At 28.3% G+C, this 24,410-nt stretch overlaps 1 protein-coding gene across 2 annotated transcripts in view; it reads left to right on the forward strand.

The window, feature by feature from the left end:
* LOC111680047 (polyamine-transporting ATPase 13A3) overlaps positions 1-21,736 on the forward strand; it is a 38,077-nt gene extending 16,341 nt beyond the window's left edge. Inside the window, exons 1-8 of one of the 2 annotated variants that reach the window (XM_046955127.1) lie at positions 6,404-6,759; positions 10,147-10,435; positions 10,504-10,655; positions 12,817-13,178; positions 13,249-13,447; positions 13,526-13,830; positions 13,915-14,115; positions 15,406-21,736. In XM_046955127.1, the coding sequence (XP_046811083.1) occupies positions 6,729-6,759; positions 10,147-10,435; positions 10,504-10,655; positions 12,817-13,178; positions 13,249-13,447; positions 13,526-13,830; positions 13,915-14,115; positions 15,406-18,180 (4,314 nt within the window). In that variant the 5' untranslated portion in view covers positions 6,404-6,728 and the 3' untranslated portion in view covers positions 18,181-21,736. Of the gene's footprint in view, positions 1-6,403; positions 6,760-10,146; positions 10,436-10,503; positions 10,656-12,816; positions 13,179-13,248; positions 13,448-13,525; positions 13,831-13,914; positions 14,116-15,405 lie in introns of those variants that run through there. The other variant, XM_023441658.2, reaches the window with a different exon arrangement.
* The last annotated feature ends 2,674 nt before the right edge of the window (positions 21,737-24,410 follow it).

Below are 24,410 nucleotides of genomic sequence, written 5' to 3' on the forward strand. Positions count from 1 at the left end.
CTAAAAAGTTGCTCAGATTTAGATCTGCAGTTTTACTTAAAAATTTTTAATAAAAATTCAAAGAATTCTTTTTAGAAAGTTACTTTGATTCGGCTATACTTTTATGCCTAAAAGTTGCTCAGTTTATTATTAACTTTTTACTAAAAAGTTGCTCAGCTTAAGATCTGCAGTTTTACTTAAAAGTTGCACAGATTTATTAAATCTACATTAAGATCTACAGTTTTACTTAAGAGTTGCCCAGTTTCTGATTAACTTTTACAAAACTATCACTCTCGTACTAAGCAGTTACGCATGATCTGATCAAATTTTAAACTAAAAAGTTGCTCAGTATATGAACATCTTTTATGTTAATATGTTGCTCAGAATCTGATTAACTTTTATGTTAATATTTTGCTCAGAATAAACCTGAAAGTTGCTCTGTTTCAGATCAACATTATTGCTAAGAAAGTTGTTTAATTTTCTATCAAATTTTTTACTAAGAAGTTGATCAGATTTAGATCTACATTTTTACTTAAAAGTTATACAAGTTTTAATCAACTTTTGCTTAAAAGTTGTCCAATTTCTGATTAACTTTTACACAAATGTTCATCAACTCTCGTACTAAGCAGTTACGCATAATCTGATTTTAAATTTTAAAACTAAAAAGTTGCTCAGAATATGATCATCTAATATGTTAATATGTTGCCCAGAATCTGATCAACTTTTATATTAATTGCTCAGAATAAACCTGAAAGTTGCTCTGTTTCAGATCAACATTATTGCTAAGAAAGTTGTTTAATTTCCTATCAACTTTTTTACTAAGAAGTTGCTCAGATTTAGATCTAAAGTTTTACTTAAAAGTTGATTAGATTTTGCTCATCTTTTATATTAAAAATTACACAAGTTTTAATCAACTTTTATATTAAACTGTTGCTCATGTTCTGATCAACTTTTATACTAAAGTGTTGCTCATATTCTCATCAACTTTTAAACTTTAAAAATTGCTCAGTATCAGTTTTTATACTAAAAAATTGCTAAGAGTCTGATCATCCTTTTTACTAAAAAGTTGCTAATATTCTGATCAATTCTTATACTAAAGAGTTGCCTGATCAAATTGTGTACTAAAAAATTGCTCAGAATCTGATCAACTTTTATACTAAAAAGTTGCTTAGAATCGAATCAACTTATATACTAAAAAGTTTTTCGGGATATGATCAACTTTTATACTAAAGAATTGCTCAGAATCTGATCGAGTTATATACTGAAAATTTAATCAGAATCAATTTTTATATTAAACATTACTAAAGAGTTGCCTGATCAAATTGTATACTAAAAAATTGCTCAGAATCTGATCAACTTTTATACTAAAGAGTTGCTCAGAATCTGATCAATATTTCTGTATTTAATAGTTACTCAGAATCTGATCAACTTTTATACTTAAAAGTTGCTTTGAATTTAATCAACTTTTATATATAAAAGTTGCTCAGAATTTGATCAACTTTTGTACTTAAAGTTGCTTAGAATTTGAGCAATTCTTAACTAAAAAGTTGCTGAGAATTTGATCAACTTTTGTATACTGAAAAGTTGCTCGGAATCTGATCAACTATTATACTGAAAAGTTGCTCAGAATCTGATCAACTCTTATACTTAAAAGTTGAATCTGATCAACTTTTATACAGAAAAGATTGTTAATTTTTTTAAATAAAATAGTTGCTAGTATTTTGAACAACTTTTTTATTTAAATCTTTTTTATTTAAACATTCTGCTATTTAGTTTAAGTGTTGAGTTATGTTTGTGTTAAAAATCCGCTTAAGACACGTTCCCTGTTGCTAAATTTAGTGTTCAATGATTTAAGGCTGTAAAAAAAAGTTACGAAAACAATTGAATAAAAATTCATAAATATAACAGTTTTATAATTTCTTTAAAATGAACTACATTTATTGCAGTAATTTGCAATAATTAATTACTTAATCTAGACATTCAATTAATTATTTAAATAAAATTTAATTAAAATTTTAAAAATATTTTTGCTAAGAAATTATTAAATAAACTTGTTTTTTTTATTGAAAGTAATAAGAACATTTTTTTCTAAATTATCTTTAACAATTGATCTTAGCAAATAATTAATACAAAATGTTGTTGCTTAAGTAATATTTTAGAATGTTTAAAAAATATATAGTATAATTATAAAACCATTTATCTATTAAATTGTTTTATACAAATTAAAAATTGTTGTCAAACACTCATGTCATCTCAAGTGTCAAATTGTTTGTTATTCATACATTCTACACTTTAAATATTAAATCAATTACAACGCTTCAAACTATCTCTTGATTATTCAGTTAAGTTGTCTGAAAGGGATTTATATATAAAAATGAAAATGTTGTTTACAATTCAAGGAAAGTATATATTCCATTTGTTGTGAAGAGTTTTCGCTTGGTGATAAGATAAAAAATCTCAAGTATCTCTTGCCTGTTTCCTGGTAATTTTTCTAAATTATTTGTTATTAACTTATTACATTTCTTATTTAGAATGTTCTCGTAAAAACAGTATTTTTTTTATCAAATTTAATGGGTTAATCAACATTTTCGCTTAAATTGTCAAGCAAATTTTGTGTAATTTTGTTAAAATATTTTTTTTTTGCGAAATTAATGATCAATTAAGTTAAACAAAAAGCAAAAATAACAATGAAAATTAACAAAAAAAAAAGTATTTAGTTCTGCTTTTAAAATCGTGCTACTCTGCAAGTGTTTAATTTATTTTAATGTCTCTAATGTGTTAAATGTGTCTTAAATTACAAAAAAATTATTTGAAATTTGTATTTTCAATTCTAAGCTTTATTCATAGACAAGTTAAACATTTTTTTACAATTATCAGCATTTTTTTTGGTCATTGTTTTGATAAAGAATTTTAAACTTTGCTCTGACAGCAGTTTGTTAGTTTTTATTTAATTAATACACTTTTCAAAACTTTACTATTTAGTTTTATAAAAACTGATTATTTTACACAATAGTTGCTCAGTATTGAAACCATTTTTGTTGCTTAGATTCTTCTTATTATTATCTCTTTATTTTCATTATTGCTTAGATTGCGTTTAAGATTTTTACTAAAAAGTTGCTTAGATTCTAGTCAACTTTATTACTGAAAAGTTTGTCAGATTCTATTCAACATTCTTACTAAAAAGTTGCTCAGATTTCAGTCAACTTTCTTACTTTCTTTTTTTAACATAAAAATTGCTTAGTTTCTAGACAACTTTATTACTGAAATGTTTATTAGATTCTATTCAACATTCTTACTAAAAAGTTGCTCCGATTTCCGTCAACTTTATTACTAAAAAAATTCCTAGCTTTTGATCAACGTTATTACTCAAAAGTTCCCCAGATTCTGAGCAATATTTTTTATTAAAAAGTTGCTTAGATTCTAGTCAACTTTATTACTAAAAAGTTGATCCGATTCTAGTTGACATTTCTTCTAAGAAATTGCTCGGCTTCTGATTAACGTTATTACTCAGTAGTTCCCAGATTCTAATAAATTTTTTTACTAAAGAGTTGCTTAGATTCTAGTCAATTTTATTACTGAAAATTGATCAGATTCTAGTCAACTTTCCAGCTTCTGATTAACGTTATTAATCAAAATGTGCCTAGATTATGATGAATTTTTTTACTAAAAAGTTGCTTTGACTAGTTTAGTTCATGTTGTTCGAGTTGTGATTATCTTTTTTCAAAAACACAATGAGCAACTTTATTCAAAAAAGTTGCTTAGATTTTATCAACTTGTTTACTAAGAAGCTGCTAAGATTATTAACAACTTTTATACAAAAATTCCTATTATTCTTATCAATTTTTTGATAAAAAGTTGCTCAGACTTTGATTTAAATTTGCTTCGATTCTGTTCTGTTGCTTATGTGTTTCTCAGTTACAAATTTAATAAAATGTTGCTTTCTGTTGAACGAAATCTTTTTACTAGAAAATTGTTCGGCTTACAATCAACTTTTTGCTGAGATTCTTTTCAACATTTTTAAAAGAAGTTGCTCAACTTGTTTAACAAATAAGTTGCAGAGATTCTTATCAACACTTTTTTTACTAAAAAGCTACTCAGATTCTTACCAAATTTGCATACAAGTTTCTTAAATTCTTATAAATTTTCTCTTTGTTTAAAAGTTGCTCAGTGTTTGATTTATTATATTTAATAAAAAGTTGCTAAGAAAAAAATGAAAGTTGCTGATAATCCGATCAACATTTTTATTTAAATGTTGCTTATATTCTTATCAACTTTATTTACTATAATGTTACTTAGATTGTAATTGACTTTTTGACAAAGTTGCTTTGTCGTTAAGAGTTGCTCGGATTGTAATTGACTGACAAAAAGTTGCTTTTAACAAAAAGTTGCTCGGATTTAATTTAATCATATTTTTTTTTTGATATTTTTTATTGTAATATCGATTTTACTTAAAAGCTGAGTTATCAACTAAGTTGGTCTGTTATCAATTAGGTTGCTTAGATTTTTTTACTAAGAAATCGCTGAGATTTTTATCAACATTTTTTTTACTAATATTGCTCCAGACTTTTTTGCTAAAAAGTTGCTCAGACTTTGATTAATTTTTTTAAACTAAGTTGCGTAGACTCCATCATCTATTTTAGTGTAAAATTTCTTTGATTATAAAAAAACATTATACGAAGAAGTTCTAGAAAGTTTCTTTAAATCAAAAAAAAAAAAAAAAAAATTATTAAAAAGTTGCTGGCATTCGATGAAAAATTCTAAAAAAGTTGCTCTAAATCTAATAAACTTTTTTATTAAAAAGTTACTGTCATTCTTATTAACCTTTTTTACTATAAATGATTGTGATTGACTGTTAGACAAAAAGTTGCTTAGACGATGAAAACTTCTGGAAAGTTGCTCTGAATCCTATAAACTTTTTTATTAAAAAGTTGCTCAGATTATGATTGACTTTTTTGCTATAAAGTTGCTCAGATTGTGATTGACTGTTAGACAAAAAGTTACTTAGTTGATGAAAACTTCTGGAAAGTTGCTCTGAATCCAATAAACTTTTTTATTAAAAAGTTGCTCAGATTTTGATTGACTGTTAGACAAAAAGTTGCTTAGTCGAATAAGAATAACTTTTTTGCTCAAATTGTGATTGACTGTTAGACGAAAAGTTGCTTAGTCGATGAAAACTTCTGGAAAGTTGCTCTGAATCCAATAAACTTTTTTATTAAAAAGTTGCTCAGATTTTGATTGACTGTTTGACAAAAAGTTGCTTAGTCGAATAAGAATAACTTTTTTGCAATTAAGTTGATCAGATTGTGATTGACTGTTAGACAAAAAGTTGCTTAGTTGATGAAAACTTCTGGAAAGTTGCTCTGAATCCAATAAACTTTTTTATTAAAAAGTTGCTCAGATTTTGATTGACTATTGGACAATAAGTTGCTTAGTCGAATAAGAATAACTTTTTTGCTATAAAGTTGCTCAGATTGTGATTGACTGTTAGACAAAAAGTTGCTTAGTCGATGAAAACTTCTGGAAAGTTGCTCTGAATACAATAAACTTTTTTATTAAAAAGTTGCTCAGATTTTGATTGACTGACAAAAAGTTGTTTAGTCGATAAGAATGACTTTTTTTGCTATAAAGTTGCTCAGATTGTGATCAACTTTTTTACCAAAAATTTTTTTTACTAAAAAATTTTTTTAAATTTCAATCGATTTTTTTCAATTTTGATTTTCTTCAATTTATAGCTTAAGCTGATCGTTGTGACTAATCTAATATGGAAACCCTTCTCTAATACAATTTTGCACACTTTTTATTAAACTTTATTCAAATTGTAAAATTATGTAAATTATTTATTTATTTATTTTTTTTGCAAAAAGTCAACATTAAATAACGTTCATTAAACTAAAAACATATAAACACATGTTTTGTTTTTATAAATATATATAAAATCTAGTTTTGTTTTGTTACTTTTCATGCACTGATAAGTTTCGAATTGTAATCAAAATCGGAATGAATAAGACTCTCTTTGAATTGTGTAACTCTCTTTATTTCCTTGCCTAAGAGTATGAAGAAGAGAAGTTTGTTTTAAGAAACACTTGAAAAAAGAATATATAAAATTAATAATTATTATATAAATGATTCACATGGTATTTATTTATGGTTAATTAATACTTTATACTTTTTGATAGAATAATTCTTTTTCTAGTTATTAATGAACAGTGAAGGTTGTGAGAATATTAAAAAGAAATAATTAAATAACAAATTAATAAAAATAAACAAAATAAATGCGGACTTTTTTTGTAATAATAAATAGAATTGTTTATGTTTAAATTAACAAGTTATAAATAATTTATTAATTAGTTTAGTATAAAGAAGGAGTAAAATTAAAATGAACAACAGCAATCAATTGTAATTTAAATATTAATCTACTGCCACAACATATCAAGACAAAAATTTATAAAAAAAATGAAATAAAATAAAACAATATAAATCAATTAAAAGTATTAATCAGACGAATGAAAATGATAATATTTATTTATTAACACAAAAAAAAACCCAAGTGATTCCCATATGATCTGGATTTTAAAGTAAATTTCGAAAAAAAATCCCCTTAAAACCTATTGGAAACAGAACGTAAAACAAAAAATATTAAAGTTTGCTGTTTTGTCTTAATGAAACTGAAACCCAAGTGTTTTATTATTTAATGTTGTTAAATAAATTTGAAAAATCTGCCGCACATTCTGTTGCCTTAACGCAAACCAATGAACGACGATAAACAGACTGCTGTCTCAGGTATGTGTTCTTTCTTTTCATGGGTTTTTTTTTATAAAAAAAAAATTAAAATTAAAGTTTTTAAAATACGCTTTTGTTTTTAATTCAACATTCCCCTTCCTCTAGAGGGGAATAAACTCTTCTTTCTTTAAGACAATTAATCAATGTTTAATTTTTTTCAAATTCTGCTAAATTATCTATAAATGTTGTTAGAGTATTCGCAATTTTTTAGATTTTTGATTATTGATATTAATAAAAAAGAGAAAAAAAAATAAGATTTTTTTCCTTAAAAACATATTACGACTTTGTCTAGTTATACCCTATCACCACTATATTATAACAATCGACTCAGAATCACTTTCTGAGTCGATTTAGCTACGTCCATCCCTCCGTTTCGCACGCTACAAGTCAAAATTTTTAATATAATTTGATTAAATTTATATCTTTTAACTCAAGGACGAACGCTATTGAAAATGATTTAAAATGATTCATTTTTCGCATAGCCATCATACAACCATAACCATAAGACGGTCCCATCCCCAAATAGATCCTTTGAGTTCATATTTACTTTAAAAGTTCTATTATATCAAAAAAAAAAAAAAATCGACAAAACTTAGTTTTATAGAACTTTAATTGACACTACCGATTTTTTATGATCCGCTTAGTAGTCCTATGTAATGTAGAGATGGATCATGTTTATTTTTTGAAAACAACATTGTCCATAGTCTAGTCTATAGTCTAGTCTATAGTGTAGTCTATAGTCTAGTCTATAGTCTAGTCTATAGTCTAGTCTATAGTCTAGTCTATAGTCTAGTCTATAGTCTAGTCTATAATCTAGTCTATAGTCTAGCCTATAGTCTAGTCTATAGTCTAGTCTATAGTCTAGTCTATAGTCTAGTCTATAGTCTAGTATATAGTCCAGTCTATAGTCTATAGTATATTTCATAATCCTTGTATTCTATAATCTGTGCGATAGACTAGTCTACGGTATAGTCTATTCCATTACTTAATTTCTTACTTTTAACCATATATAGGAGAACTTCATGTTAATTTCCGATTTTTCTTATCAATTATTTCTTTCTGAATTTACAATGGAAACTTTTTAGGCAACTTATCTGAATTTCAAGCAAAAATATTACAAGTTCAGTTGTTTTTTTAATTAAAAATCATTCAATTTTTTATTTGTTTTTCAAACCAAATGAAAATGTATTTTTTATTGTGCTTTTCTTTATACAGAAATTCTTTAGATTAATTTCCGAATTTCATCAAATTGTATTCATAAAGATATTAATAGCTTATTTAAGGATTATTGCGTGTACATTTTCCATAAAAAATTCCTAAATTAAACCATCAATAACTTTTCGAGATTATTATTTTTAGATCAAATTCTTGTAACTTTTATGACGAAGTTACAACATGATTACGAGTTACAACTGTATATTAACTTTTAAGCAAACTTTAAAATAAAACCCTGTATTTCATGATCAGTTATGTTTATTTTAGAAAATTCCATTAAAAACTAAGAAAGTATATTTGCTTTTATTTTTACTCACGATTTCGCAAAATGATTACATTAAAGTAAATTAAAAATATTTTAATATTTAAATTATTTAATAACTTTGTTAATTTGCAAGACAAGCACCATCGATCGAAATTTTTTGAACCATAACATTTAATAAAGCTCTAATAAGAATATTAAGGCCAACATTATCAAAATTCTAACTTGTCGTTAACTACATTAGCAAAAAAAAATCATAATGGAAAAAAACTATTGATTAGCATTTTGTTAAATTACACAAACAATAAATCAAAAAATATGTTTAAAAGAAAAAAAGCTAAATAATTTTCCAAAATTCCCGACAATAGTTTTTGACATGAAATTTTAAATTGGGCATTAAATTGATGTGACTCCTAAAATGAAATCAACAATTCAAATATTGACATAAAAACTTAACAAATCATGGCAATTTAATAAAAAAAAAATACAAATATTTAATTTCTTTTCTATGAAAATTCATTTAAACGTTACAATTAAATATTGTTATTATTATTTATTACTATTTGTTTTATTATAATATAAAAAAGTAAATCTTTTTTCACTTGTCTGTTAATTAAAGTGTCAACAATTGAAATTTTCAACATTTTTAAAATGTTTTATTATGATTTTTTTTTTTATCAAATTTATCTTTATGGGGAATAGTTGTTTGTATTTTATTGTATTTGTTTATTCATGTCTGTTATTTTGTTAAATTATACATAATTATTTGATTTTATAATTTTATAATAAAACTGATTTTAGCACAAAGTTTTTTTATTTTCTTAACATTTAATAATTATTTTGAAACGGTTAGTTACACATTCAAGTTTTAAAGTTTCTTAAAGTTATTAACGCTCATGCCAGACTCATTTTTAATCTCTAGAAAAGGTGTGTATTTATCATATCATATAAATATATTTGTATATAGACTAGAGACAAGATTTCAAACTGGACTTTAAACTAGACTTTCGACAAAACTTTAGACTAGACTAGACTATAGACTAGACTATAAAATAGACTAAAGATTAGACCATAGACAGGACTCTAGACTAGACTATAGACTAGACTATAGACTAGACTATAGACTAGACTATAGACTAGACTATAGACTAGACTATAGACTAGACTATAGACTAGACTATAGACTAGACTATAGACTAGACTATAGACTAGACTGTAGACTAGACTATAGACTAGACCATAGACTAGACTATAGAATAGACTATAGAATAGACTATAGAATAGACTATAGAATAGACTATAGACTAGACTATATATTAGACTATAGACTTGGCTATAGACTAAACTATAGACTAGAGTATAGACTAAACTATAGACTAGATTTTTATCAAATGAAGATCTTTTCAGCCGTTCTGATATTTATCTGAATATTTATATATTGCTTAGCTGTCTTATCAGTGGGCAGACAGTCATATTTCAATATCCATATGAAATCCATTCTCTAATGTATGACTGTCAGCATACAAATCAAGAGAGTTATGAGAATATATATAAAAACCTTTTAAATTTCCTATTACGAAATTGCTTTTAGACTGAAAACATTGTTTGCATTTTAATCATTTTGGCCTATATATAGACGTGGAAGTACGTAAACTAAAATAAAATTAAAATGATTTCTAACTAACTTAATTACACAAATATTTCTACGTATTTAAACAATTAAAAAAAAACTAATCTCAAAGTTTTCTGCGCTACAATAATAGCAGGCAGTTAACTTTTACAATAATTGATTTATTGCCCCAAAGATTATTAAGAAAAAAATAAAACAAAAAATAATAAACTTTATTAACGAAATAATATCAAAACGAAAATATTTAAACGAATTTTTATTTTCCTCTTTCTCTTTACAGATAAAAAACCATGTTTTGGTTTATTAAATCCCAACGAAGATGATGAAATGAATATAACCGGCTATCGCCGGTCAAATCTACGAACATTTTTATGTTGGCTTTGCATATGTTTGACTGGTGGCCTTTTACGTTTAATATTACATTGGTGGCGTCATTGGTATTTAATGGCCACCCATGAAATATGTCCTCTAGAAGATGCGGAAAAAGTTTTAGTCCAAGAAGACTATAAGGGAAAACATAAAATCTATTATGTTAAACAAATACAAACATTAGATTTTAATACTTTAAGGTAGATTTTAAACTATTTTTATTTTATATTTTAATTTTTTATTAATTTTATAAATTTTTATATTTCAGACAGGACCAATTGAAACGGGCCAAACAATTAAAGAAAAAATCTTCGAATAATGAAAATTTAGCAAATGGTTGTAATAGTATAGATGCTGTAGCTAATATTGATGAAAAGAATTTTCATTTATCGATGCATTTTGAAACGGGACAATTTAAGTGTAAGTTTAATACAAATTTTAAAAAGTCGGTTGTTCGACTTTTTTTTTTGTTAAAAAGTAGCTTAAATTTGGATTCCATTTTTTTGCTAAAAAGTTGCTCAAATTTATATCAAATGTGTTGCTAAAGAATGTATCTGATCAATTTTTATACAAACAAGTTGCTCTGAATTTGATAAATTTTTTACTTAAAATATGTTCCAAATCTTATCACATTTTATACGCAAAACTCGCTTAGAATATAATCAATTTTTATATTAAAAAGTTGCTTTGATTCTGATCAACTTTTATACTGAAAAGTTACTCGAAAAGATGTTTTGATTCTAAATTACTTTTATACTAAAAAATTGCTCTAATTTTGATCAATAATGTTGCTCTTTTCTACTAAAAAGTTGCTCGGGTTCTGATCAACTTTTATACTTTAAAGTTTCTCTGATTTTGATCAACTTTTTTACTAAAAAGTTGCTCAGATTCTGATCAACTTTTATACTAAAAAGTTGCTCAGATTCTGATCAACTTTTATACTAAAAAGTTGCTCTGATTTTGACAAACTTTTATACTTAAAAGCTACTCTGAAAAAAGTTGCCCCGAAGATGATCAACTTTTAGATTGAATAGTTGTTCTTTTATACTAAAAAGTTTGTCTGAGTCTTATCATCTTTTATACTAAAAAGTTGCCAACTTTTAAACTAAATCAACTCTGATCAACTTTTATACTAAAAAGTTGCCCAGATTCTGATAACTTTTATACTAAAAAGTTGCTCAGATTCTGATCAACTTTTATACTAAAAAGTTCCTCAGACTCTGATCAACTTTTATACAAAAAAGTTCCTCAGATTCTGATCAACTTTTATACTTTAAAGTTGCTCAGATTCTGATCAACTTTTATACTAAAAAGTTGCTCAGATTCTGATCAACTTTTATACTAAAAAGTTGCTCTGATTTTGACAAACTTTTATACTTAAAAGCTACTCTGAAAAAAGTTGTTCAGAATCTGATCGTCTTTTAGATTGAATTGTCGAAAAAATGTGTTTAATCTAAATAATTTTTATACTTAAAAGTTGCTCAGAATCTGATCGTCTTTTAGATTGAATTGTTGCTCTTTTAAACTTAAAAGTTTTTCTAAATCTTATCATCTCAAAAAGTAGCTCAGAATCTGACCACTTCTTTTTACGAAAAAGTTGCTCTGAATCTGAAAACTTCTCTCTACGAAAAAGTTGCTCTGAATCTGAACACTTCTTTTTACGAAAAAGTTGCTGTGAATATGAAAACTTCTTTTTAGGAAAAAGTTGCTCTAAATATGAAAACTTTTTTATACGAAAAGAACAATCGACTTTTTGTCGAAAAAAGTCGAAAAGTAGAAGTTGACTATTTTGTTCCAAAAATGTCTATAACTCGACTATCGTCTATGAAAAATGTCGAAAAGTAAATAAAAGTCGAAAAGTCAAAAAAAAGTCGGAAAAGTCAAAAAAATTCGGAAAAATTCGAAGAAAGTCAAAAATAGTCGAAAATCAAAATCTCCAAAATAGTCGAAAAAACCTGAAAATAGTAAAAAAAATAGTCGAAAAAGGTCGACAAAAAGTAGAAAGAATCCGAAAATAGTCCAAAAGTTGAAAAAAAAACCAACAAGTCGGACAAAGTCAGAAAATGTCGAAAAAATTCGAGTCGGAAAAAGTCGAAAAGTCGATTTTTAATTTGATGAACTTTTATGCTGAAAAGTTTCTCCGAACCAAGGCAACTTTAGCACTGATAGGTTGGTCTAAATTTGATACATTTTTATACCAGAAAGTTGCTCTGAATCCGATAAACTTTTATATTAAAAAATTGCTCTGAATTTAATACAAATTTACGAAAATCTATGAATCAGATTTTGGAGCCTTCGTCTTATCACTTTATCAAATACAATTTAAACAAATTGATTTCTATCACATCCCGTGATTAATTGTCTGCAATAAAACGTGTTGAAATGGTCATTAAAAGTGCCACTGTACTAATATAAATGTTTTTATCAATACAAAAGAAAAAACATTTGATTTCGTTATTTCGCCATAAAAATTATAACCAGATTGTTAACGATAACGAAAAAAAAATAAATGGCTCTCAGAAAAGACGTCATTATTAATACTCAAAATAATTTTGTTTCTCTTTCTTTATCATCTTAACAGATTGTTCCAGTGCCCGTATATTCAATTGTAAACAATTGCGTTATGCCTGGAATTCACAAACGCAAACTTTCGATAAACTACAGGGTTTAGATGTCGATATTTTAAATACATATTTCCATCAACAGAAAGGTTTAAATGCCCAAGAACAGATTGCAAGACGCTTGGTTTATGGACCGAATGAAATAACAGTTCCTTATAAAGATGTTAAGACACTATTGTTCTTAGAAGTACTTAATCCATTTTATGTTTTTCAAATATTTTCGGTGGCATTATGGTTTGCCTATGACTACTATTACTATGCCTGTGTTATTGTACTGATGTCAGTATTTGGCATAACCATGTCAATAGTTCAAACTAAAAAGGTAAGTTGAAGGAAATCTTATAAAATGTTAAAATTATTAATATGTTTTGTTTTTTTTTTTTTTGTTTAAGAATCAAGATGCTTTGCGTGAAACGGTGCATAATACGGGAACAGCATTGATTGTTAACGAAAAGGGAGATGTACAAGAATTACCCACCCAATGCCTGGTACCGGGCGATATAATTGAAATACCTTCTAGTGGTTGTACTATGCAATGTGATGCTGTTTTATTGGCGGGAAATTGTATTCTAGATGAATCTATGTTGACGGGTAATTAGATAAATATATTTATAATTGTTAAATGAATTCAAATCATGTGTGTGTGCCTTCTTCTTCTCTTCTATTAAGGTGAAAGTGTACCTGTAACAAAAACTCCTCTGCCCATGAAACGTGATGTGATATTCGATAAGAAAGAACATGCACGCCACACACTCTTCTGCGGCACTAAAGTGATACAAACACGTTTAATAGGTTCGGAAAAGGTTTTGGCGATTGTCATTAATACTGGTAATATAACTGCCAAAGGTGGTTTAATACGTTCCATATTATATCCACCACCAGTTGATTATAAATTTGAACAAGATTCCTATAAATTTATTGAATTTTTGGGTCTTATTGCCTTAATCGGTTTCATCTATACGTTAGTGAGTAAGGTAAGGAGTCACAGGGGGAAGGGGGATTTAAAATATTTAGAATATTTGGGATGATTTTTAAAAAATCTTTTGTTTTAATTTTAGATTTTACGTCATGTGGATCCTGTTAAGATTGCCGTCGAATCTTTGGATTTGATAACCATTGTGGTGCCTCCTGCCTTGCCCGCTGCCATGACTGTAGGTCGTTTTTATGCCCAAAAACGTTTGGAACGTAATAGTATCTATTGCATATCACCGCGTTCCATTAATGTGGCCGGCAGTATTGACTGTTGCTGTTTTGATAAGGTTAGTGTAACTTTGTTTTTGTTTTTCTGTTCTCTTATATTAGCTATTGTCTAGTATCTTGACTAGTCTATGGACTAGTTAGTCTATTGTCAAGTCTACAGATTAGTTAATGATTGGTCTATTAACAAGTCTATTAACTAGTATATGGAATAGTCTATTGTCTAGTCTATTGTCTAGTCTATTGTCTAGTCTATTGTCTAGTCTATAGTCTAGTCTAATGTCTAGTTCATAGTATAGACTATGGTCTAGTCTATTCATTTGTATATTAACTAGTTTGCTAGTCTATGGTCAATTGTCTAGACAATTGACTATACTATGGTCTACTCTATGGAGTATATCCCTTTTTATGGTCTAGTCTATGAACCAGTCTATGATATGTTGTGTAGACTTTGGACTAGTCTATGGTCTAGTCTATGGTGAAGTCTATGGTCTACTTTATAGGGTAGTCTGTGGTCTAATATATATTCTAGTCTACAGACTAGCCTAATCTATGATCTAGTCTATGGTCTTGTCTATTGAATAGTTTATTTACTAGTCTATGGTCTAGTCTGTTGTTTAGTCTATCATCTTGTCTATAGACTAGTTACTCTATTGTCAAGTCTATAAATTAGTCAATGATTAGTCTATTAGCAAGTCTATTGACTAGTATATGGAATAGTCTATTGTCTAGTCTATTGTCTAGTCTATTATCTAGTCTATTGTCTAGTTCATGGTCTAGTCTATCGTCAAGTCTATTGTGTAGACCAATGTCTAATATTTTGACTTGAATATTAACTAGGTTTCTAGTCTATGATCTAGTCTATGATGTTGTCTATGATCTTGTCTATGAACTAGTCTATGTTAAAGTCTATGGTCTAGACTAAGGTCTTGTCTATAAGATGGATTGACTATACGGTCAATATATATGGTCTTCTATTTCAAAATCTTGTGATTAGCCTCCGATCCATGCTGATGACTAGACTATTGTCTTGCCAATGATCTTGTCTGTGGACATGTCTATGAACTAGACTATGTTCTATTTTATGATCTTGTTAATAAACCAGTCTTTAGTCTAGTCTTTGGACTAGTCTTTGGTCTAGTCTATGGTCTAGTCTATGGTCTAGTATATGGTCTAATCTATGATCTAATCTATGGTCTAGTCTACGGACAAGCCTATCGACTAACCTATGGTCTGGTCTACTGAATAGTTTATTGACTAGTCTATGGTCTAGTTTGTTGTCTAATTTTCTATCATCTTGTCTATGTCTCCTTATATAATAAGTTATATGTTTTTTCTTCTTCCCTTTACAGACCGGCACCTTAACCGAAGACGGTTTAGATATGTGGGGTGTGGTACCCAAATCGGCAACAAATCAATTTCAAATACCCATTAAACAAATTGATCGTTTACCTTGTGATAATTTCCTCTTTGGTATGGTAACCTGTCATTCGATTACCATCATGAATGGTAAAATGATGGGTGATCCTTTAGATTTGAAAATGTTCGAATCTACTGGTTGGATTTTAGAAGATTCACAAAATCAACCAGAAGGTCTATTGCAATCGACGGTGGTGAGACAACCCAAGAAAAATCGTAAAATCGAAGAAGTAACAGGCGATGAGAGTGATAGCGAAAAGAATTTAAGTCATATTAGGGAGAGACAATCATCTGTTGATGATTTACTCTCTGATGTGGGTTTACTCAATGGTGAATCGAATAATGATCATGGTGTGGTAAGAGAATTTCCCTTTACCTCTAATCTACAAAGAATGTCGGTGATAACGAGGCGTTTGTGTGAGAAGAATTTTAATGTTTACTGTAAGGGTTCGCCGGAGATGTTGCAACAGTTGTGTGTGCCAAAAAGTTTACCCGATAACTTTTCTCAACAATTGGCCACTTATGCTAAACAGGGTTATCGTGTTATAGCCATGGCTTATAAGCAGCTAAGTCCAAAAATCAATTTCACCAAAGTACAACGTTTGGCGCGTGAAAATGTAGAATGTGATTTAGAATTTTTGGGTTTTGTGGTCTTAGAGAATCGTTTGAAACCCGATACTACAGAAGTAATAGGAGCCTTGACTAAAGCTGAAATTAGAACCATAATGGTAACAGGAGATAATATATTGACAGCCTTAAGTGTGGCCAGAGATTGTGGTATTGTTAGCTCCACACAGCCAGTGGTAACGGTTAATGTAAGACAAAAGCCAGAAGCTAATGTGGAGGGTCATGAACACACACATACTCACGGTCATGGACATCATCATCATCATGGTCATGAACATCATCATGGTCATGCTCACCATCATGGTCATGGCCACGAGGAATATCATAATTATGAATTGTATTATACTTTAGATTTGGGAAGTGCTTCGTGTGCCTCTACCTCAATAACAAACGGTAAAACTAATGGCACTTTAACCAATTCCAATACCAATGATACACTCTCATATGCCGGTGACAATAACTATCACAGACTCAACGGAGATGTGGCTTCACTATCTAGTGCTGCTTCCTTAACCATGCCCAATAGTAAAAGTTGTGGCAGTGTTGAAACTATGGATACATGGACTCATAATGATATAGAATTGGGCATTTCCACACCCATGGATGGGGAACCGCCGCCACTAATGTCTGCCAATGATGCTCAATCTTTACAGGATAAGAAATGGCGTGACAACTATCGTTTTGCCATGGTAGGCAAAACGTGGCAAATTGTCAAGGATCATTTCCCCGATTTATTGCAAAACTTTTTAACACGCGGCGTTATTTACGCTCGCATGTCGCCCGAACAGAAACAAGCACTCATTGTGGAATTACAAAATCTAGACTACTGTGTGGCCATGTGCGGTGATGGTGCCAACGATTGTGGTGCCTTAAAAGTGGCTCACACCGGTATTAGCTTAAGTGAAACTGAATCATCGATTGCCTCGCCGTTTACCTCACGTAATCCCACCATAGCGGCCGTACCCAATGTCATTAAGGAAGGTCGTGCTGCTCTTGTCACCTCATTCGGTATCTTCAAGTATATGGCAGCCTATTCCATGGTGCAATTCATATCTGTCATGATTTTATATTCCATCGATTCGAATTTGACTGATAAACAATATTTATATATAGATTTGGGTTTAATATCGATTTTTGCATTTTTCTTTGGTAAAACGGAATCGTTCCAGGGGCCACTAGTGAAACAGGTGCCTTTGTCTTCATTAATATCACTAACGCCTTTAGCCTCGATTGTTTTGCATTTGCTGGTGGTTATAGCATTCCAGGTAACCGGCTGGTATCATTTACATCAGCAGGAATGGTTTGAGCCTTTCGTGCACAGCAGTGAAGATCATTTGGGCTGTTGGGAAAACTATACCATGTTTGCCATATCCAGTTTTCAGTACATCATCTTAGCCTTTGTCTTCTCCAAGGGTGCACCCTATCGCCGTCCCATCTGGTCGAATTTACCCTTCTGCCTAACACTGATCGCTAATCTCTGTATTGTTATCTACCTCATTTTAATACCGCCCGAATGGTTGTCCGAATTTTTCCAACTCATCTTACCGCCCCAAATGAATTTCCGCTATTGGATGTTGATTTATGGTATTTTGAATTTTATCGCCCACGTTGTGGTCGAAACTCTGGTTGTGGAATACCTACTCTTTAAGAAATTCCAAGCTAGACGTGATCGTGATTTGCGTACGTCCAAACGTAAATACATGCAAATTGAATACGATTTGAAATTCTATCAGAATTGGCCACAAATCACCGAAGAACCATTACATACCATGGAAATAGATCATGCTAAAGCTAAACCGGCTTATTATGAGATAAGTGCTGAACAAAATTTCGATACACCCGCATCCGATGATAATCCTCTTAATAATTTCTTTGATTTTGAACCGAATACACCATCATCTCCAGATCAACATTTTCATTTGCCATCACATGCACCCACACCACAACTACAAACACCGCCAGCTACTTCAACACCCACTCTAGCGGGATCAACAGCAGCGGCTGCCATACAGCATACTACTCCACCACCACCACAATCTTCAGACTTAGCGTATAATACTAATAAAAATTTAGATTGTTGAGAGTTTTTAGTTTAAAGAATAGAATGTTAGTTCGTTTTAAAATTATCTTCTAGATGTTAGCTATTTTTTTGCACTTGGCTTCTTATTAGGAGTTATGGAGTGTTCAGTTAGGCTTAAAGTTTTAGTTTTCTTTAAGCTTTGGCAGCTTAAAGGATTAGTTAGTACCTTTATTTAGGTATAAACTATCAAACTTTAGTTATGCGATATATGTATGTTGCTTATTTTTGAAGAAATCTGAACTTTTTATTAATCAGAATTTAAGCAACTTTTTTAGTGAAACATTTGATTGGAACTTTAAACAGCTTTACTGTAAATAATTGATCAGTTTGGTAGTAATTTTCGGGTAAAAATTGTGTAAAAATTTATCAGATTCTAATCATCTTTTTGATAAAAAAGTAATTTAGACTCAGAGCTTCTTTTTTGTAACAAAGATTGTCAGATTCAGAGCAACTTCTTAGTTAAAATGATGATAAGGTTCATAGCTTTTTTTGTTTACAAGCTGAGCAACTTTTTTAGCAGGAATGTGATCTGAATCCAAGCAACTTTTTTATAAAAAAAGTTAATCAGAATCTGTTTTATAACAGTGATAATTTGGCATAGAAGTTGTTCAGAAACTGAGCAACTTTTTAGTAAGAATGTGATCTGAATCTAAGCAATTTTTTTGTAAATAGCTTAATCAGAATCCTTTTATAAAAGAATTGAGCAGATTCAGAGCAACTTTTTTAGGTTAAAAAGTTTATAAGATTCAGAGTATGTTTTCAGTAAAAATATTGATCAGATTCAGAGCAACTTTTTTTTTTATAAATTGTTCATCAGAATCTCGACAACTTTTTGTATAAAAGATGATTAGAATATGCGCAACTCTTTATCGAAAGCAACTTATTAGTGAAATGATGAAACTAAACAACTTTCTAGTAAAAAAAAGTTAAACAAATTTCGAGCAACTTTTTGTCAACAAAGTCGATCAGATTCAGAGCAACTTTTTGATAAAAAAGTTTATAAGATTAAGGACACATTCTAAGTGAATACATTGATCAGATTCAGAACTACTTTTTAGTAAAAAGTTTGTCGGGATCTGAACAACTTTGCGAGCAACTTTTTGTCAACAAAGTCGATCAGATTCAGAGCAACTTTTTGATAAAAAAAGTTTATAAGATTAAGTGCAAATTCTAAGTGAATATATTGATCAGATTCAGAACTTCCTTTTAGTAAAAAGTTTGTCGGGATCTGAACAACTTCGCGAGCAACTTTTTGTCAACAAAGTCAGATTCAGTGCAACTTTTTGATAAAATAAAGTTTATAAGATTAATGCCAAATTCTAATTATATACATTAATCAGACTCAGAGCTTTTTTAGTATAAAAGTTTGTCGGGATCTGAACAACTTTGCGAGCAACTTTTTGGTAACAAAGTCTATCAGATTCTGTACAACTTTTTGGTAAGAAAGTTTATAAGATTTAGGTCAAGTTCTAAGTGAATATATTGATCAGACTTAGAGCTCTCTTTTAGTAAAAAAATTTTGTCGAAATCTGTACATCGTTTTGGAAACAAAAAAGTTCCTCAAAGTCTGAGCAAATTTTTTTTAAAAAAAGTTGATTTCAATCTGAGATAACTTTTTGAGAAAAATTAGATACAATTTAAAGCAACTTTTTGTCAGAAAGTCGCAAAGATTCCCAGCGAATTTCCAGTAAAAGTATTGCTTAGATTCATAGTCTGAATCTAAGCAACTTTTTAAAAAAGTTGGTCAGCATCAGAGCAACTTTTTAATAAGAAAATGTTGCTTGCGATCTAAACAATTTTTTAGTAAAAACGTTGCATGAAATCTGAGATCATTTTTGCGGAAAAATTAGATAAAATTTAAAGCAACTTTTTGTCAAAAAGTTGCACAGATTCAGAGCAACTTTTCAGTAAAAGTATTGATCAGATTTATGGCAACATTTTAATGAAAAGTCTGAACGTTTTAAAAAAGAAAAAGTTGGTTGGAATCTGAGCAACTATTAAATAAAGAAAAATCAACTTTTTGGTAAAAAAAAGTTGCTTGGAATCTGAGGTCATTTTTGGGAAAAGTTTTTAGATTAAATTCAAAGCAACATTTTGTCAAAAAGTTGCACAGATTCAGAGCAACTTTTCAGAAAAAGTATGGATGAAAATCATTTCAACATTTTGATGAAAAATCTGTATCTATGCAACTTTTTAATACAGAAAATGTTGTTCGGAATCTAAGCAACTGTTTAGTAAAAAAGTTGTTCGTAATCTAATATAATTTCTGCGGAAAAATAGATAAAATTCAAAGCAACTTCTTGTGCAAAAGTTGATCAGATTCAAAGCAACTTTCCAGTAAAAATATTGATCAGATTCATGACAACAGATTAGTGAAAAGTGTGAAGCAACTTTTTAAAAAAGAAAAAGTTGTTCAGAATCAGAGCAACTTTTTAATAAGAAAAAGTTGTTAGGAATCTATGCAACTTTTTATCCTAAAGTTGATTAGATTCAGAGCATCTTTTCAGTTATAGTATTGATTAGATTCATAGCAACATTTTCGTTAAAAACCTGAATCTGAGCAACTTTTAAGAGCAACTCGTCGGTGAAAATCTAATAAACATTTTCACTGACGAGTTGCTCTAAAAAGTTGCTCGGATTCAGGTTTTTAACAAAAAATGTTGATATGAATCTAAATTAAAAAGAAAATTATTTTAAAAAAGATTTAGAAAAAAAAATTGCTCAGAATCTGGGCAACTTTCTATAACAGAGATTAAGTATCATCACTGTTAAAATTCAGAGCAATTTTTCTGTGAAAAAAAAAACTGATCAGATTTCTAGCAACCTAATTAGTATCTTTAGCAAATTTCTTCAAAAACTATTCTATCAACTTTCTCTTCTAGAATCTTTTTTATACACTCCCTCTTACTTTCACTCTTACAAAGAAAGAAGAAAAGAAAAAAAAAAACGTTAAGAATGAAGAAAACGATAAACTTACTTGTGCATGTTAGTTAAATTTTTCATTTTATTTATAGTTTTTATTTAAAATATTTTTGTATAATTTTGTAAATTACACTTTAAAGTATGTATATGTATATATAGTTTGAAAGGAATATTTTGTACTTATTAAGAATATAACAAATACTTAAATTGCTTTTTAAGAATTAAAAGGAAAAGCTATAACTTTCCATACAACAGAAAAAAAATGTGTACTTTTTTAGTTTTTTTCTTTTGTTTGTTTTGGAAACTTTTAAGTTTAAGTTTACTATAAAACTGGTCCTACTTATAACTACTTTATAAACTTAATTATATACTTAATTAGAACTCTTAGAGTTTGCTTAAATAATTATTGCTATTTTTTTTATTATTATAATTTTATTATTAAGTTGAAAGGTGTTTTTAGCTATTTTTTTTTTTTTTTTTTGTTAAATTAATTTTAAATATAAAAAAGAAAATTATAAAACAAAAAAACCAATAAAAAAAAGAAAGAAACAAATATTGTAACCATAAAAATTAAGTCAAACTTTTTTATATAGGAAAATTGTTATTACTTGCTTAGGATAAACTTATATGTAAAAGATTTAAGTGAAAAAAAGGAAAAAAAAAACTTAACTTTATTTAATAGTTATGTTTATTTTGTTAAAATATTTAAATAAACACTTAAAAAACACTTTCCATTTTTATAACAAAACCTAAAGAAAAATGTTATTAAAAAAAAAACTCCTTTAAAACTTTTTAATTAAAATTATTGTCTTTCCAAAAACAACATTTTCCTCCCTTAACTTATTTAATTTAATAATATGATTTTAAATTAAACATTTCCTAATTAAATATATATTTTTTTCTTTACAAAACAGAAATTGTAATTGTAATTTTAATTAATTATTTTATTGTATAGTTATTAAACTCTTAAAAGAAACTTAATTATGATATACATATAACTAATTAAAATAAAACAATAAAAATTATATATAAAATTAAAAACTCTATATTATTGTTGTAATATATTAAAAAAAAAATACACACATTTCTTAATTATACAAAATTTAAAATTAGAAAACTCTGTAATAAATTTAACAAAAAACAACAAAATCTTTATTTAGTTTTTAGTTTACTCTTCTATATACTTACTTTACCCCTCCTCCCCATTTATTTCTTAGGATTTGTTTTTCCCCTCTTTATTTATAAAAATTTTCAAATTATATTTAAATAATTAAAAACAAAAAAAATATATGATTTATTTAAAACAAAAACTTTCTGTTTTAAGAAGTAACAAAAAAATAATAAAAACAACGTAAAAATAACCGTAACGAAACGCAGGAATGACACAACATTTTATTTAAACAAATCTTTATTTAAACTTAAAATAAAATATTGTGACTTTGCCTTAATGGTTTATTTCAAAAGGAAAAGTTCAAATAGATTGTATTAGCCTAATACTATTAGGGTTCTATAGTTGAAACGAAAAGTCGACTTTTCGACTTTTTGTATTTAGTTAAAAGTCGACTTTGCGACTTTTTGCATTTAGTTAAAAGTCGACTTTTCGACTTTTTGCATCATATGAAAAGTCGATTTTTTGACTTTTTGACTATATGTATTTTATAAATAGTCGACTTTTCGACTTTTTGCATTAAGTTAAAAGTCGATTTTTCGACTATTTTCGACTTTTTCCGACTTTTTTCGACATTTTTCGACTTTTCGACTTTTTTCGACTTTTTCCGACTTTTTGACTCTTATTAACAAAGTCGACTTTTTTCACAGACGATAGTCGAGTTATCGACTTTTTTAGAACAAAATAGTTAACTTCGACTTTTCGACTTATTTCGACAAAAAGTCGATTGTTCGATTATTCGAAAGTAGATTTATAGAACCCTAAATTAGGGTTCTATAGTAGAAACAAAAAGTCGACTTTGCATTTTATGAAAAGTCGACTTTTTCGACTTTTTGCATTTAGTTAAAAGTCGATTTTTCGACTATTTTCATTTAAATAAAAGTCGATTTTTCGACATTTCGACTTTTTTTTATAAATAGTCGACTTTTCGACTTTTTCCGACTTTTCGACTATTTTCGTCTTTTTTCGACTATATTCGACTTTCCGACTTTTTTTTCGACTATTTTCGACTTTTTCCGACCAGAGTTAAAAATTTATAAAGTTGCCAGAAGCGTAAATTTATAATGTTGCCATTTAACATTATATTATTATTTAATATTATTATATAAAAAAAAAAATTATTTATATTTTTTCTATTTGTTGCAATTTTTTGAGTTTTTTCGACTTCTTCCTATTTTCGACTTTTTCCGACTATTTTCTATTTTTCCGACTTTTTCCGACTTATCGACTTTTTTCGACTTTTTTCGACTTTTTTCGACTTTTTCCGACTTTTTACGACTTTTCGACTTTTTTCACAGACGATAGTCGAGTTATCGACTTTTTTGGAACAAAATAGTCGACTTTGACTTTTCGACTTTTTTCAACAAAAAGTCGATTGTTCGATTATTCGAAAGTCGATTTATAGAACCCTAGATTGTATTGTTTAACTTTGTTAGTATTGCCAACTTTTCACACAAAAACTTAAACAATGAACAGCTGTTTTTTGCAGATATTCTTCTTTTCAGGTCTGAATTAGGGAACAACTCTCGCGTTTATTTCTTGATCAGATTCAGAGCAACTTTTTGATAAAAAAAGTTGATCAGATTCAGAGCAACTTTCTGGTAAAAAAGTTGATCAGATAAAGAGTAATTTTATAGTAAAAAAGTTTATCAGATTTAGAGCAACTTTATAGTAAAAAAGTTTATTAGATTTAAAGCAACTTTAGCGTAATAAAGTTAAATAGATCCAGAGCAACATTTTCGTAGACATGTTGATCATATTTAGATCATTTGATAAAATTCAAAGCAATTTTTCCGTAAAAAAGTTCGGCAAATTTAGAGCAACTTTGTATGTTGCTCTTTGGTTCAAGATTCGAGCAACATCTTAGAAAAGTTGACAAGACTAAGAGCAACTTTCTTTTAAAAGCGTTGACCATTTACGAAGTCAACTGTCAGTTTTAAAGTTTTGCAGGTTCAGAACAACTTATAGGTAAAACAGTTCATTAGATACAAAAGAAAAAGAAGAAGAATAACAGAATCTGGACAACTTTTTAGTGAGAAAGTTTTAAAGAATCTCTCTGTAAAAAGTCAATTAGATGTCATTTGCATCTCCAAGTAAAAGGGAATATGTCTCTGAACTATATTTTTATCAACCAGCTGATT

The sequence above is a fragment of the Lucilia cuprina genome, chromosome 6 (genome assembly GCF_022045245.1).
Source record: "Lucilia cuprina isolate Lc7/37 chromosome 6, ASM2204524v1, whole genome shotgun sequence".
Classification (NCBI taxonomy): domain Eukaryota; kingdom Metazoa; phylum Arthropoda; class Insecta; order Diptera; family Calliphoridae; genus Lucilia; species Lucilia cuprina.